This window comes from Belonocnema kinseyi, chromosome 9, assembly GCF_010883055.1.
Source record: "Belonocnema kinseyi isolate 2016_QV_RU_SX_M_011 chromosome 9, B_treatae_v1, whole genome shotgun sequence".
Lineage (NCBI taxonomy): Eukaryota > Metazoa > Arthropoda > Insecta > Hymenoptera > Cynipidae > Belonocnema > Belonocnema kinseyi.
In genome coordinates, this window is record NC_046665.1 from 36,388,164 (window position 1) to 36,405,366 (window position 17,203).

At 34.0% G+C, this 17,203-nt stretch overlaps 2 protein-coding genes across 3 annotated transcripts; one reads left to right on the top strand and one right to left on the bottom strand.

Moving 5' to 3' along the window:
- The first annotated feature begins 357 nt into the window (after window positions 1-357).
- Window positions 358-2,258, top strand: LOC117180297. 2 transcript variants are annotated; one of them, XM_033372713.1, is made up of 5 exons: window positions 358-469; window positions 1,214-1,310; window positions 1,569-1,642; window positions 1,730-1,807; window positions 1,897-2,258. In XM_033372713.1, exons 2-5 carry the CDS (start codon window positions 1,229-1,231, stop codon window positions 2,029-2,031), a joined length of 369 nt encoding a protein of 122 aa, XP_033228604.1. In that variant the 5' UTR covers window positions 358-469; window positions 1,214-1,228; the 3' UTR covers window positions 2,032-2,258. The 2 variants fall into 2 exon arrangements, with proteins under 2 accessions (XP_033228604.1, XP_033228605.1); XM_033372714.1 differs by having other exon boundaries at window positions 1,219-1,310.
- Window positions 2,259-4,725: 2,467 nt separating this feature from the next.
- LOC117180472 (secreted RxLR effector protein 161-like) lies at window positions 4,726-5,313 on the bottom strand. The gene has a single exon (XM_033372971.1). It carries the CDS (start codon window positions 5,311-5,313, stop codon window positions 4,726-4,728), a length of 588 nt encoding a protein of 195 aa, XP_033228862.1.
- Between the last annotated feature and the right edge of the window lie 11,890 nt (window positions 5,314-17,203).

Below are 17,203 nucleotides of genomic sequence, written 5' to 3' on the forward strand. Positions count from 1 at the left end.
TAAAACCCAAATAGAGGGGGCTGGGGAGCTGTAACTTTTCGAAAAATTTTGATATTTTTGTAACTTGCCGATTTTCAGTTAATATAACAATTTTCACTAGAGTTTCTCAGTGGTGGCAAGCTGTCGCCCTTGCCTGCATCAAACAATAGTACGATGCCGCCTAAGTACATTTCTACCTGCACACAGCTACATTTTCTTGTCTGTGTAGCGCCGCCATGAAAATATACCTGGATTGTCTTTGCACTCGAAAGTTCACTATTTCGTCCCTTTTAAAAGGGAAAGTTCTTGAGTTGATGACTCATTAGTGACCGTACGAATCCAAATCCTTTCAGATTGAATTTCATCTTCAAAGTGTAAAGTTCTGTACGTTGTGCAAAGTAAAAATGTATAGTGGAAGTGACATTTTATGTGATTAGAGTGTTTTTGTGGTTTTAGAGTATTTTGCGGTGCCAATAATTATAAAAAAAAGGTAAGCATCAATTTTCCGTTACTTAAAACATAAAATTTTATTGTTAGCAGTTTTGCTGTTTTCATATTTCACAATATTCTTCGAAATACTTGATTTAATACGATATAGAAGTTTAGCGAAAAAATTCTAGATTTTTAACAAACAAAGCACACCCGATAATAAGCGTTGAATAGAGAAAAATTAATATTCTCAGATTTTCTGAATTCCACGTTTGTTACTGGGCAGAATTAAAATACGCATAACTACTTCATCTAAAAACAATATATATTGATATACTGATTTGAAATGCATTTGGTCCATGAATACTTTTGAATTTGATTAACGTGACACTATTGCAATTTTAACTTCTTTTATTTGGAATGTATTTAGCTTAAAAAAACATCATTTGAAAATTGCATTATTTTGAACAATTCAAATATGAAGAGACAAGAGATTGGACGTTAAATTCTAAGTCAAAATTTGTAACAATATTAAAGTAGTTATTTTAGGTAAACATTCATATAACTTCGATAAGTTAAATTTTTTCTACCAAATGTATTGATGATAAAAATTAGTTAACTCTTATGCTATCAGTTTGTAAGGTGTTTTTATTTTTTCCAATGAACTTGAAACTTATAGAAAAATATCACTATAATAATTTTCTTCAAATATTCCACTAATTTTAACCTTTTTAGTCCAGCGTAATAAATAAATATGTTTTACATTTTTATATGCATTGCAATATTAATTTTATCTGGTCCGCAGATTAGATTTAGCAGTATGGAAGAACTGGACATCAACAATCTTTGTGATTTCTTGAAGAACAACGGTTTTAGTGAGCACACTTTAAATAAAATCAAAGGTAAGTCATCGAAAGTAATAAGATGAACGAAATTTGTTACTGCTAGTAATTTAATTAGTTTAATTTGCAACAAATCTTTCGCGAATAATAATTTGAATGGTGCAATGTAATATAAATTAAAAATGTTCTCTATCTTATGCGCCTTGAATAAATTTCGCTTTTTTAAAGAGACAAGATGTAGATCATAAGGATTGATTTACCTATAGTATAATTTCCCTCATACTGTATACGTTTAATACATTTTGGTACATTTTTCAGATAATTTGAAGGCTTTACTGGTTTTGCTTGAGATGCTGCCCACGACAAATTTCACAAAAAAGGGAATCAAAAGGGTAAAGATTTAAACATTAATTAATGATTATAAATATTACAGTTAAAAAAAAAGATTTTTAATTTATTTTTACTTTTTGTTTACACAGGCCCGAGTTGAGGAAACTATTTTGAATGGAACATCAGGTTTTGAGATTCCCAAAAAAGATCTTATACGATTTGTTAAGGTAGGAATTTTATTTTAAAATGCAAAAGTAAAAATATAGTCTAAATTTATATTTATTCACATCATTAAAATGTTTTTTTTTGTTTTCAGAGCGAAATAAACGTCGAGGAGTTCATTGAACAAGTTTCAAAAACAACTCAAGGCAGGATCCAGCCTTACATCTTATGTCTTCAATCGGAAGCTGGAGACAAATTTTTTTTTAATTGCCGACAGCAACAAAATTGAAACAGCCGACAACGGATCTCTACTAGCAGCGTTTGACATACTTTTTAAAATGCATTATGTCATGGATGTTTGTTAAGCGAATTCACTGAATTTTTTTTATAATTTCATAGAAGCATATTTGTATAAAGTTCCTAAGACAAACGCAGAAAATTCAGTAACGACTTTAAATAATTTACGTTCTAATATCGAATAAATTATAAACTTTAATATTTTAACTTACTATATCATTATTTTTAAGTTCTTTTTTTACAGGGGGTTAATATACAGAGTAAAAATAGTTTGTATAAATATATGTAAATAAACGAAAATAATTTGTACATTAATATTGTTCATTCAATTCCTACATTTAATTAAATATTTATCATAAGGCATAAATGAATGATTTAATCAATCGAATTGATTGATTTAAACAGTCTAAATCAGTCAAAATCACAGACTAAATCAGTTAAATTTGCATTCTAAATAAGTGAAAATGACTGCCAGAATCAGTCAAAATGACTGTAAAAATCGTCAACATGACTGATTGGGTCAGTCAGTCAAAATGACTGATTCAAAAAGTCATTTTTGACTAATTTGTCAGTCGTCGAATCCGCACTATTTAAATCAGTCAAAATTGACTGGCAATCAGTCATTTTTGACTCATTCAAATTAAGTGTGTAGCCTCGGTTCCCTCGTTGCGGAGAACCGTCGCATGGAGGCACTGGTGGGAGAGCCGCGCGAACATTTGAATGGCTGTGGCTGTGATGAGCAGACAGCACTGAGTAGAATGAAAAGAAAATAGAGAGTCAAATGATACGTTGTCACCTGTGGAAATACAGGGTGGCCGCTGGACCTGGGAATCAGGAAATGAGAGTGAATCAATTTTTTTGCCGGGAATTTTACAATTTTTAGAAAATAAATCTGTCAAACTTTGATTTCAAGGGTGTTTTAAATAATTAGCTAAATTTTTATATTATTCAACTATGATATCATTCAGTTTACAATGCGTCATTCGAAAATATTTCACTTGAAAAATGTTCTATCTTAGTTTTCAAGCGTACATTTTTATTTAAAGAATTTTAAAATGCAGTTTGAAAGACTTGAAAAAATAAAAATCGAAATGTTTGAAATAGATGGTTTAGGATTAAAAAATTTGAATATAAATTAATTGATAATTTTTAATTGAAACTGTACTTTCAGTATTAAAAAGCACATAATAACTGATTTTACAAGACGATTCGGAATCAGTTCATAATTTTAGAATTTCCAGATTTAAACTTTAAAAATTAAACTGTTTAGATTTGAAAGTTTTATTAGTTGGGCAAATTTTAAACACCCGATTGAAACTTTATAAAATATTTTTAATTTTTAAATAACTTTAAAATAATATATATTCGCAATTAAAGGCACAAAAATAAATTTTTTATTTGTTACTCAAAATGTTGAATTGTTCTGTACAAATAACCATTCAACACCTACTATCTTTAGAAAAAAATCGAGCCAGTTCAAGAAATATTAAAAAGTTTTGAAAAAATTCAAACCTAATTAAATATCTGAAATGATTTCAAATTATTTGGAACATTTTTGAGAATTGTGAAGGGCTTTTAAAGAATAAAACACATATCCTAAAGATTCGTAGGGAAATTGAAAATGATTTTTTATTTTGAAAAATTCATTTAAGAGAATGTTTAAAAAGATTTAGAAGGATTAACGAAACTATGCAAAATGAATGTTGCAAATTTTAAGCATTTTTATAAAATTTGGCATAATTTCTTAAAAAAGATTTAGGAAAAAATGCAAATCGTTTTAAAAGAAATTTAGAAGTTCTTTAAAAGTTTCAAAAACCATTTAAATTTTGAAAAACGTAGAACAATATTCAGATTATTCAAGATTTTTAAATACAATTTTTAAGTGTTTTAAGGATTTTTAAAGTATTTGAAATAAAAATAAATTAACTTATAATTTAAGAAGTATTCAGTTTATAAAAAAATGTAATTGTTCAATTTTTAATGTTTCTATCTTAAAATTCCCTAAAATAGTATAATTTTGAAATTTTTTAAATTCATTGATTGATTCTTTAATTTAGAGAATTAAAAATTATTACGTGGATTTATATTTTTGGGTCTAAAAAATGTATAAAATCCCAGGCCAATAAATAAATAAATTAAAACGGCAACCCTGAAATAAAATAAAACAGTGCCGAAAAACTGTGAGCAGGTGTACTGTGGAGGTAAACGGAACACAATAAAGCACGGTAAACAGAATTAAGCAATTTATATTCGGTTAATTAAGGTACATGTTACATAATCCATGCCATGCTCAGGCGTGGTCACGGACAGAATGAATCAACCGGCAAGTACATACGCATAGGTCAAAAGTCCTTTTGTGTCATTCATATTCAGGCATACATACGAGTAGATCGACCGCGGATCGCTCGATATGAATCACTCACGTTCACGTTACAGTAAATACAACACTTTCCCTCGAGGCGGGGTCGATGATTTGAAGACCACCTCAAATTCCAAGGCCTAGCATCTCCAAACACCGTTGATGTTTTAGTATCGGCAATGCTTTGGTTAGCATATCAGCAACCATATCCTCACTCGAGATATGTTCCAATTTCAACTGCTTCTTTTGCAACCATTCACGTACGAAGTGGTGTCGCATGTCGATGTGCTCAGTTCTGGTATGAAAAATGGGATTTTCGGCAAGCCGTTAGTCTCCTATATTCTCATGCAGAACCGTGGTGTTAGCCAGACTCATGAATCCTAATTCATCCAAAAATCCTCGAAGGTGCATGGTTTCCTTGGCAGCTTCTGCTAATCCCATGTATTCGGCTTCTGTTGATGACAAGGCGACAGTTCTTTGTTTCTTGGAATTCCAAGACATGGCGCAATTCCCAAGATTAAAAATGTATCCTGTGTACGATCGCCTATCTATCGAACAGCTGACCCAATCGGAATCGACGTATCCTTTTAGAGATTCCGATACTGGTTTAAATATCAGCCCTAATTGAACTGATTCTTTCAGATAGCGCAACACACGATTTGCTGCTGTCCAGTGAATTTTTCCGTAACAGGTGTTAAACTGGCTCAGTGCACTAACAGCATATGAGATGTCAGGTCTCGTTGCAACAGCTAAGTACATAAGTGCACCCACCAATTCTCTAAAAGGCAGCTTCCTCTCCTCGACTTTCGGATCCTGCTCTGATTTTGTCACTTTTACATTCACATCCATAGAAGTACTTACAGGTTTCGAATATGACATTCCAAAACGTTTCAATACATCTATAATGTATCCCATTTGGTGCAATATTTCGACTTGTCGAAATCCTTGATCTCGAATTCTTGTGAGAGGTATTCCTTTAATTTAAGAATCTTATCTTTATTTTGGGAGAAGACGAGATTGACGTCCTCGTACACGACGATCAAATCGTGGCTTCCCCTTGTCCTATATAGTATACGTAAGCATCTGCGTTAGTTGGCATCACTCCAAATTTCCTCATCATTTCGTCCAACTTTTCGTACCAGCTTATTCCGGCCTAGCGTAGACCATATAAGAATTTTTTTAATGAACATACCTTGTCTCCAGTTTTCAATTCCTGCAGCATGCTTTCGACCTTAATCGTTATTTTATTGCAACTGCTTTCCATATGGACGATATTTTCTAAGGCTTCTTTCAGATATTTTGGGATTTCCATAAATATTTCCTCCTTGATCACACCATTTAGATACGGCGTTGTAATATCCAGCTGCTTGATCGCCATGCTATAATTCGTTGCGAGCAAAGCCTCGTGTCACAATACAAGCCTTTCTTCTATCCACTGATCCGTCTGGTTTATATTTGTTTCTCAAAATCATTCGGTTTCCGATGACCTTTTTACTTCCAGTACGTTCCACGAGTAGCCAAGTTTCATTTTTCAGGATTTACTTCACTTCTTCAGCCATTGCTTGCAGCCAGTCCTCGCAATCTGTACCAGATATTGCTTGCTTCGCAGGTATTTCTGCTACAAAAGCTTCCTGAAATTCAACATACCTGGCTTCATCCTCAGGTGGATGATATAGCTTCTTCGGTCTACCTCTGAGTCCTGTAAGGATTTTCTGTGGTCTTCCTGGACCTCTTCTCCCACGTTCTTCAAGCTTTCCCCTCTTAAAGTATCTATCTGAAATAAAAACATTGCATTCGGATTCCCGGAAATAACTTACGTTCGGTGTTCTTCCGGTCCATGCTTCGCACGGCGTTCGTCCATCTAGGCTCTTCGTTGGACTTCGATTCCAATTATAATTCGCAGTCGAAACTGCTTCTGCCCAAAAAGATAAAGGTAAACCTGATTGGATGAAAAGACACCTAGCCATTTCCAGGAGAGTCCTATTCTTCCTCTCAGCTATTCAGTTTTGTTCGGGGCTGTAGGCAACCGTGAGTCTTATTTGAATACCGTGTGTACTTAGAAACTCGTTAAATTCCTTGGAAAGATACTCGGTTCTGTTGTCAGATTGTAGACACTTGATTCGTCTTCCCTTTTGATTTTCTACAAGCGCTTTTAATACTTTAAAAGCTTCAAAAGCTTCGCTTTTTCTCCTGAGAAAACGCACTTCACACCACCTGTATTTATCATCAAAGAAGATCATAAAGTATTTCGCATTACCCTTGGATTCAATTCGCATGGGACGGCAGAGATCGCTGTGAGTTATGTCCAAAATTTCCGTTTTTCTTTCCGATTTCTTTGGAAAAGGGGTTCTCGTCATTTTTCCGCGTAGACAAATTTCACATTCTAATTTGTTTTCATTTTTTTTCGAGATCTATACAGAGCACTGGTTTATTCCGATTCGCCTTGCAGAGATCATGCACGTTTAAGTGTCCTAGACGACGGTACCATGTTTTACAATTTCTAATGGCTTTTACGCGTCACACGAACTTACCGAAGTCTTTCTACACGATTCCTGCCTAATCTCGCGTACGTAGTATGAGTGTCCGTCACGATCGGCTATCGCTTTTAAGATTCCATCATTTCCGCTAACGGTTGCGTGATGTCGGGTGAATAACACTTTGAAGCCTTTATCCGTCACCTTCGAGACGGACAACAAGTTCGCGCGCAGGTCAGCGACGTACAGCACGCTCGTTAGATTTACGTTCATCACCTTCCTGTCAACATCCGTGCTAAACAATACTGTTCGCTGTGTTGCGATTTCGGTAGAGTCACTACTCGCTAAATTCAATTTTCCGCGTTTCGAATCGTCTATTTCAACGAACTCGCGTTGCATAAATGCGATGTTGCGCCGCTGTCGAACCACCACTTTCGGCAGCACGTGTCACTTTCCGACCGTAGAGCAGTTATCCCAGATCAAAAACGTGACCTGGTACAATACTATCACAGGTATATGTGCGTGTGAATATAGTAGGAGACGATGTAAATGACTGGGTTGCGCGCGAAACCCATTTCTCCTCTTCTGAATTTGAAAAATCGAAGGTGCATGATTGCCGGTCGGAACACTTCGGCGGTTCTATTTATATCTCTATCTGCTTTGGAATAAAATGAAGAGATTGGGATTTTAATATTTCCAGATTTCGATGCTGGCGATTCTCATTATTTGAATACTTCGCGCACCTCTTTATATGCGTATATTTTGAGGTTACGTTATTTCAAGTATAAAATATAAATTATATAGATAATAATACTATTATATATACATACAGGGTGGACACGCTGGGGCTTACATACGTGGCACACTTGATGCTACCAGAATTGCACAAGAGCAGGGAAGAAGCCATTGTACAGGGGTATTTTCATATTTCGCGCCTTTAAAAATGCGTTCGGATCGACCATTCGGTCAAGCCCGTGCATCTTCGCATCAAGTTTCAAGTTTATCATAGTTTCCATGGTTGCGTTCGAAACTTCAAATGGATACAACTGTCAAAAAATATAGGTTATGTTATGTAGTAATTACAAATAATAAAAATGTTTCATTGATAATGAAGTGAGACCTGTGTACTGAGAAGTAAACGTCAATTATTTTCCGTGTCCATAACATTATGGAATGTCTGATGAGTGACAAATACTATAAAATAGTAATAATATTCTGCGATCCCAATGGGCGAAGAGTATACTTTCGATTGTTTATTATTTGCCAAAGAAATATTTTGTGGTTTTGTATGTTTATTACTGACAGTGCCGGTAATAATAATTTAAACAATAATTACTTAATAATAATTTAAAAAACATGACTTATTAATGATTTTAATAAGTAACACTTTATTCCTGAAATTAATGACTGATTTCCATTGTCTTTTTCACAGATCGATCATAGATGAAATACGAGTACACATCAGGAAAAGCAGATGGATTTTGCGCATTCCAGCTGGTTTATTTCAATGAACATCATTGAAAAATCATTAACTCTAGACCTTATCCCAAGACTGGGGATTGAGCAGCCTAAAATTAATTCTAATTCAATCTGATGGTATAGATGTATCAAAAAAATATCTCGAGGTAATTTGTCTTGTCTGAATTTTAATTAATAAAATATTTAGGAATTTTTTGTATTTTACAAAATGTTTTCTCTGGACCTCGTCCTAAAATTTGGTTTAGTCAACCAATAAAATAAATTAGAGACTCGTTGGTGATAGAATTGTATCAGAAATAAATCTAGATAAGATATTTTAGGCCGGAAATGTTATTTCAATTTTTTTAAAATGATTCTATTTTCGAAAAATGCTATCTCTTGATCTGATTTTCAAACAGGCAATTGATCAGCCTTTAAAATTCATTCTAATTCTTTATTATGATATTGGTGTATCAAAAAGATATCTAGAAAAAATTTAACTTGCCTGAATGATAATTAATAATATACTTAGGGATTTTTTTGTATTTTAGAAAATGTTTTCGCTGAACTTCATCCTAAAATTTGGTTTGATCAACCAGTAAAATAAATTAGAGACTCGTTTGTGATAGAATTTTATCGGAAATTAATCTAGACATAATATTTTATTCCAGACATGTTATTCCAATTTTGTTTGAAATTATTCTATTTTCGAAAAATGCTATCTCTGGATCTGATTTCCAAATTTTCATTCAATCAGCCTCGAAAATTAATTCTAATTCATTTTGATGGTATAGCTTTGTTAAAAAGATATCTTGATGAAATTTAACTTGGCTGAATTTAAATTAATATAATATTTAGGGATTTTTTTTGTATTTTAGAAAATGTTTTTTCAGAAACTCATCCTAAAATTTGGTTCAGTCAACCAATAAAATAAATTAGAGACTCGTTAGTGATAGAATTGTATTAGAAATAAATTTAGACAAGATGTTTTAGGCTAGAATAGTTATTTCATATTTTTAGAAATGATTCTATTTTCGTAATTGCTATCTCTGGATCTGATCTCCAAACTGGCATTTAATGAGCCTCGAAAATTAATTCTAATTCATTTGGATGGCATAGGTTTATCAAAAAGATATCTCGAAGAAATTTAACTTGCTTGAATTTAAATTAATAAAATATATAGGGATTTTTTTGTATTTCAGAAAATTCTTTCTCTGAACCTCAACCAAAAATTTGGTTTTAGCAACCAATAAAATAAATTAGAGACTCGTTGGTGATCGAATTGTATCGGAAATAAATCTAGACAAGATATTTTAGGCCAGAATTGTTATTCCATTTTTTTTGAGAAATTATTCTATTTTCGAAATTGCTATATCTGGATCTTATTTCCAAACTGGCATTTAGTTAGCCTCGAAAATTAGTTCTAATTCATTTTTATGATATAGGTGTTCTAAAAAGATATCTCGAAGAAATTTAATTTGCCTGAATTTTAATTAATAAAATATTTAGGGATTTTTTTGTATTTTAGAAAATGTTTTTTCTGGACCTCATCCTAAAATTTGGTTTGACCAATCAATAAAATAAATTAGAGACTTGTTAGTTTAGCAGTAATAAATGCAGAAGCGATATTTTGTGCCAGAATTTGTATTCCAATTTTTTCATAAGTTTTGCGATAATTATATATTTTATTATTTCTAAATATTAAATTCATACATTATTGGTATCTTTTCAGAAAATACAAATCTTTTAGTGTAATTGAAATTTACTCGAAATGTTATTTTAGTGTATTTCATTGAGTTATCGTTTAAGCTCAAATTATGCCGTTAGAAATGAAGACACCAATTCCGTAAATTTTATTTCAGAATCCCTAAATATTTCATTAATTTAAATTCAGGCAAATTAAATTTCTTCGAGATATCTTTATGATAAAACTATACCATCAAAATGAATTAAAATTAATTTTAGGCTAACCAATCTCCAGTCTTGGGATAAGGTCTAGAAATAACGGTTTTCCAATAATGTTCATTGAAATGAACCAGCTGAAATGCACAAAATGCATCTGAATTTTCTGATGTGTATTTCATCTATGATCGATCTGTGAAAAAGAACAATGGAAATCAGTTATTAATTTCAGGAATAAAGTGGTACTTATTAAAATTATGAATAAGTCAGGATTGTTAAATAACTATTAAGTAATTATTGCTTAAATTATTACTGCCGAGACTGCCAGTAATAAATATACAAAACCACAAAACATTTTTTGGTAAAGAATAATCAATCGAAAGTATAATAAACATGCCGGGCCGATCTGTCATTATTTCGAGGTTATGTTTGGATTCACCTTTTCACCCAAATCGCTGTAAGAAATTGTAGGTAATGCCAATTGAAAGATTTCGCATGTAATATTTTATTCACTCTTTTGCCCACTAAATTCGCAGAATATTATTACCATTTTATAGTATTTGTCAGTCAGCAGCCATTCCATAATATTATTGGCACAGAAGAAAACTGACGTTTACTTCTCAGGTCACATGTCTCACTTCATTATTAATTAAACACTTTTATTATTTGTAATTACTATGTAACATAACCTATGTTGTTTTGATACTTGTTTCCATTTGAAGTTTCGAACGCAACCATGGAAACTATGATAAACTTGATCCGAAGATGCACGGACTTGACCGAAGGGCCGATCTTCGGATCAAGTTTATGATAGTTTCCATGGTTGCGTTCGAAACTTCAAACGGATACAAGTGTCGAAACAATATAGGTTATGTTATATAGTAATTACAAATAATAACAGTGTTTAATTAATAATGAAGTGAGACATGTGAACTGAGAAGTAAATGTAATTTTTTTTCTTTGCTAATTCCATTATAGAATAGCTGCTCAGTGACAAATACCATAAAATAGTAATAATATTCTGCGCTTTCAGTGGGTGAAGAGTGAATGGTGTTTAACGCTTATTTTTACTGCATAAAAAAAGGTATGTTATGAATAGACAGGATATGTTTTAAATAAAGTGAATGAAATATTACATGCGTAAACTTTAAATTGACATTGCCTATATTTACTGACAGCGACTAGGGCAAACAGGTGAATCTGAACATAACCGCTTGAAGTTTCGAACGCAACCACGGAAACTCTCATAAACTTGATCCGAAGATGCACGGACTTGGCCGAATGGCCGATCTGAATGCAACTTTAAAGGCGCGAAATATAAAAATACCCCTGTGTAATGGCTTCTACGCTGCTATTGTGCAATTCGGGTAGCATTCAACTGGCCATGTATGTAAGCCCCAGCGTGTCCACCCTGTATATACATATATTATTAATGATAATATTATAATTGTGTTATATTATAATAGTCTTATTTATATCTTGATCTGCATTTGAAAGAAATTAAAGAAATTGGCGATTTTGGAATTCATCTTGTTTGGATAAAAACTCAATTATTTAATTGAAAAATTAATTATTTTGTTAAAAATGTATCTATTTCGTAAAAAAGTCCTCTTTTCTATTAAAAGTTCAACTAATTTGTTAAAAATTCTATTTTTTTATTTGGAGGTTCATCTCTTTCGTTTAAAATACATTTTTGAAACTGACAATTAATCTATACCATATTTGGTCAAAAAATCATGTATTTAACTAAAAATTCTCCTTTCTTTGTAGAAATTAAAATGTTTTATGGAAAATTTTACTTTTCGGTTAAAAATTACATTTTTCAGTTGAATTATCAACTGTAAATATTTTTTGGTTGCAAAGTCGTTTTTTTGTGAATGCAACTATATTGTTACAAATTAAAATAATAATTTTCGGGTGGAAAATTCGATTATTCACTTAACGTTGAACTACTTAGTAAAAAAATAGTTTTTTCTTATTAACGATTCATAATTATAGTGGAAAATTGAACTATTTTAAACAATTTATATTCCGTTAATTAAGATACATGTTACATAATCCATACCAGGCTCGGGCGTGGTCACGAACAGAATGAATGAACCAGCAAGTACATACACATAGGTCAAAAGTCCTTTCGTGTCATACACATTTATGCATACATAGGTCGACCGCGGATTGCTCGAATATGAATCACTCACCTTCACGTAACACTAAACAGAACAAAAACATTTCAAATTTCGTAAATCCTGTTAAATCTTTTTTAAAGATTCTCTTAAATTAATTTTCCCAAATAAAAAATCATTTTTAATTTTCCTAAGAATTTTAAGGAAATGTGTTTTCTTCTTTTGAAGCCCTTCACAATTCTTAAAAATCTTCAAAACTATTTGAAATCATTTCAGATATTTAATTAATTTGGAATTTTTTCAAAACTTCTAAACATTTCTTAAAATGAAAGAAATTTAAATGAGATTAAAATCAGATTTAAAATCCTAATTAATGTCCAATAATCAAGCTAATGAGCAGAATTTCTGAAAGTTAAATCAAGAATCCAACGAAAAAATTTGGACAATCAGCATAAAATTTCCCATTGAAATCAACGTTACGGTATTAATACAGCCACCAACGTATTGTTTGCATGAAAATGTGTTTTTCGTTCGTATTTAATGGGACCAAAGGCACTGGACCGACTCCATTTCAAATCAGGCGGGGTTCTATACTTGAGATCGCAGAATTTCTCAGAGTTTGTTGATGCTTGGTAAATAACTTTTATGGCCAGGAGAATTCTTTTTTCTTACAATCGTATGTTACAAGCGATCTAATCTCACCCCCACATCCCCACTCCTTGGGTTGTACATGCCTTTAGCATGCGTAGGCATTAGTGTAGCGTCCAGACCCGACGCATATTCAGTTCTAATCTAGCCTTAGAGCAATAAAGACGTACGGAATTGCTGTCCACAATTCAGTAATAAATACAAAATAAACTTTGGTCATTTACCACGTGACATTTGCCGATTCTGCCTGGATCAACTTTTACAATCCTTGAAATCTACAGAATTATTAAAAAGGATATCGCATAGAAGTTGGATAATTGTGACGAATCCTGGGAATAATAGAATTTCTACGGAAATTAAAAGAGATCTAGAAACTCCGGATCTACCTACGGGCGACACAATAACCCCGAAAAATAAGAAAACTTAAGCGAAAATTAGTTGGTGAATTGAGTAGCTACTATACCGCGTAAAACTCTTGTTTTCTGAAATTCACAAATTGGAGAGAGACCCGCAATCAGGCGAAAGAGGCAAATACCTATATACAAAGATAATACTCCAGATAAGAAGAGCAGCAAGTCCACGGTCATCCCCTCGAATTATCAAAGCACAGCTGTAAGCATTTATTTCTTAAACTAAAAAAATTAGAAGGTTGTACACTATGGTGTCGTTAAGAATATAAATCCTTCTCCCTCCTCTTTGTACGGAATGGCCTATGGAGACAGAATCTCTAGGGAAAAGTTTCGGCCTAGTCAAGATAGAACTGGCAAGGCGAAGTTTAACGACCACAATAGGATAGTTGGTATACTCCTGGTACTCCAGAGTACTGCCACCTTTAATAAAAAACAAAACCGACTCGAAACTTCATGTGTATTTGCAGTAGAGCGATTGCATGAAGCCAGAGTAGAAAGGACAAAATCCAAAATGACACAATTATACGCAAACACAATCACACATCCGACATTGATTATGGTAGAAATTCTTTCCGAAATCAGGTGTTCAAAAGTAAATGTAGGAACCCTCGCTAACGAAAATTCAAAAAGAATCAGAGAGATAGCTGCAATCTGACAAAGAAGATGCGAGTGGGAATGATCAAATCCTACCTCACACAAATCCGGAGGAACGCGAGGGAGTTAAACGAGATAGCACCAACGCACACGCTCACGAACGAGCAAGAGGGGGGAAAACGAAGTGCATGCAGGAGTCAAGGTCGAAACACACCTGAGCCTACAAACACATTTCAAAGCGAGAGAGCGGCAACGCAAAATAGGCAAGGAAGCCAGCGTCAACTGTCCCAGGCCCGTAGAAGTGAGTCAACACTAGCGGAAGCAACGGAGAGAGAATTTTACTCAGCGAGCGACGAAGGCAGCGCACGTAAACCAACACGCTTCCGGTGAAGGGAACCTACGAGAGCCGAAAGGGCGGAATAAGACAGAAACCTAACCGATGACAATATCGAGGGGCTATTCACTTCGAAGTCTGCGGAAGTCAATGTAATAGCTTGTCATCCTTTTCGATTATTTTTATACCACTCGATCTCGATCACTTCGTTCTGACTTCGTACTGACTCGGCACTTACTTCGCACGAGGCTACGCTTATCTTTGCTGACTCACTACGTTGTATGACGACTCCTTCCTTATTCTTACGACTTCGAATGTAGTTTTACTGACTTTCTCATTCCTACAACGACTTCAACGTTACGAGTTTATGCTTTTCATAGGTTCACGTGATTTCGTTCAGACTTTACGAAAATTCTAACGTTCGAAACGTTGACTTCAGAGTGAATAGCCCCTCGGACAATATCCTGGTCGCGACGCTATTAGAGCTATTAAGCTGCTAAATGGACAAGATGATGCCGGTGTTGAGGAACTTATCAGGAAAGTCCAGAGAATCAGGCAACAGTGCAGCCAACCAGATCTGTTACTAGACTTTATAATTTCGGAAGAAATTCAACAACATGCCGAGAGAGCATTCCGAGGATTTTAAACAAGTGCGTTCAGCTATTCATTTGAGAAGTAAGTTGAAAAACTGTAGAAAAAGAGCGGCTGAAACATCTCAGAATTTTAGTGTCCGATTCAGAGGAGTTATTAACGAAATTAAGTATGTGGTTCAATCCTCACATAAAGAACATATGAAAAGAATAGTTGCCCTAGACATAGAAGAAACTAAAAGTACCTTAAGAAATGCCTGGTGAGCCTAAGAGGGGAAGTCGGCTTGCAGGCTAAAGCCCACAAACCATAAAATATCGGGGAAGCAGAGAATACGGCTACTGAGGTGGAAACTTGGTAATAGAGAGTTAACCAAGAGCATTGGCACGTGAACCTCAATAACATCCTAAGAGGGGTTTCACACCGTTAAATACACTATCCAGATTGCAAGCAAATACAATGCGTAAAGTCCCAAGCCAATCATTGTCACTAGCTAACAGAATGGAAATGAAATGTCACAAGTGTGGAAAACTGGAACAATATATTAATATTACAATATATTAATATTAAAAATATGGAAAAACTCTTATCCATACGAGGAAAACGACCAGATGGAAAAATATACAGTCTACGAGAGGATTCAGGAGCCTCAATTAAACCAATAAAAGAGAACAGCATTCCAGACAATCATGAGAAAATCAAATTGTTGTATGGGAAATGACCAACATCAGACAGTAGAAGCCGCATACATTCCATACTTCGGAAAACCTCACCTTTTTCATATTATTCCTGTTGAATTTCCCCTACCAGGGTCTGGAATAATAGGATTATCATTTCCTAAGAAATAGGAAAGATACTCGCTAACGCCAAAATTCTTAATACTAGGCAAAAACAAGTTACCGCTTTACGAAGATGGGCATTACATAAGATAAAAATTCGAGCAAGTATGCCTTATTCAAGCCAAACATAAAAATTCAAACGTATGTATCGAGTGAAATAAAAATATCCCAGATGGTATTTACTCTATTCATCAAGGCGAATTATGGGTACCATTTTATAACTGCGAATCCACTCCGTTCAAAATTCCAGAGGAAATAAACTACGCAAAAATCCTGAGTATACAGTTCCGAGACGAGGCTAAGACAAAAGGTGGGATTGAATGTACCACAGGCCTTAAAGGCTTTCATATAATTTTAAAAATTACGAAAATAAGGTAAAGGAATTATAAGACATTCCCAATCTTCCTTTATCTCTCCACTTTGGGTAGTCCCTAAAAAAGGAAACAAACTGAGAATGGTCGTCGATTACAGACACATTAATAAGGATACCGACCAAGATGCGTATCCCTTACCTATTATCGCTGATGTTCTCGGCCAATTCGGACAAGCGAAGTTTTTTTCTGCTAATGACATGAGTGCAGGTTTTCACCAAATTCCAATGAACAAGACATCTAAAAAATATACTGCATTTTCAACATCTCAAGGCCTCTAGAAATACAACCGTATGCCTTTCGGCCTAAAAAATGCACCGCTACATTCCAAATAATGATGGACAGCGCCTTTAGAGGTCTAATTGGCAGAGAATGCTTTGTCTACATCAACGACATAGTAATTATAGAAAAACCCTAGAGGAGCACAACCGAAATTTGATCAAAATGTTTCAAAGGATAAAAGCATTGCTACTAAAATTAGAACCAATAAACTGCGAATCTCTACGACCAGAACTTGAGTACTTAGGCCATCTGCTCACCATGGATGGAGTCAAACCTAATCCATCAAAAACTCAGGCGGTTAAGAACTTTAGAATCCCTACCACAGTGAAGGAAATCCAGTCTTTCTTGGGCTTGACAGGATACTATAGAAAATTTTTCAAAAACTTATCTAGTATAGCAAGACCTCTGACTAACCTCACCCAGAAAGAGACGATATTCGATTGGACAACCAACTGCACTGAAATTTTCGAACAACAAAAGAGCACTCTATGCTCAGCACCAGTACTACGATTCCCGAACTTCAAGGAAATTTTTGTGCTCGCCACAGACGCATCCAACCTTGGGTTGAGTGCAGGGCTATCACAAAATTTAACACCCAAGACACTAAAGTCAGCTATAGGGAAAATAGAGGAAAAACATCGCACAAGTCATCACTTTGATAATGACGAATCAAACTATCAGTATCTGATTGACATCAGCAAATTAACAGTAGCTATGGTACAAGAATTGCTAACCAGCATCCTAAATATTCTTGTTCTAGAAAAGGAGGAAGGCCTTCTGAA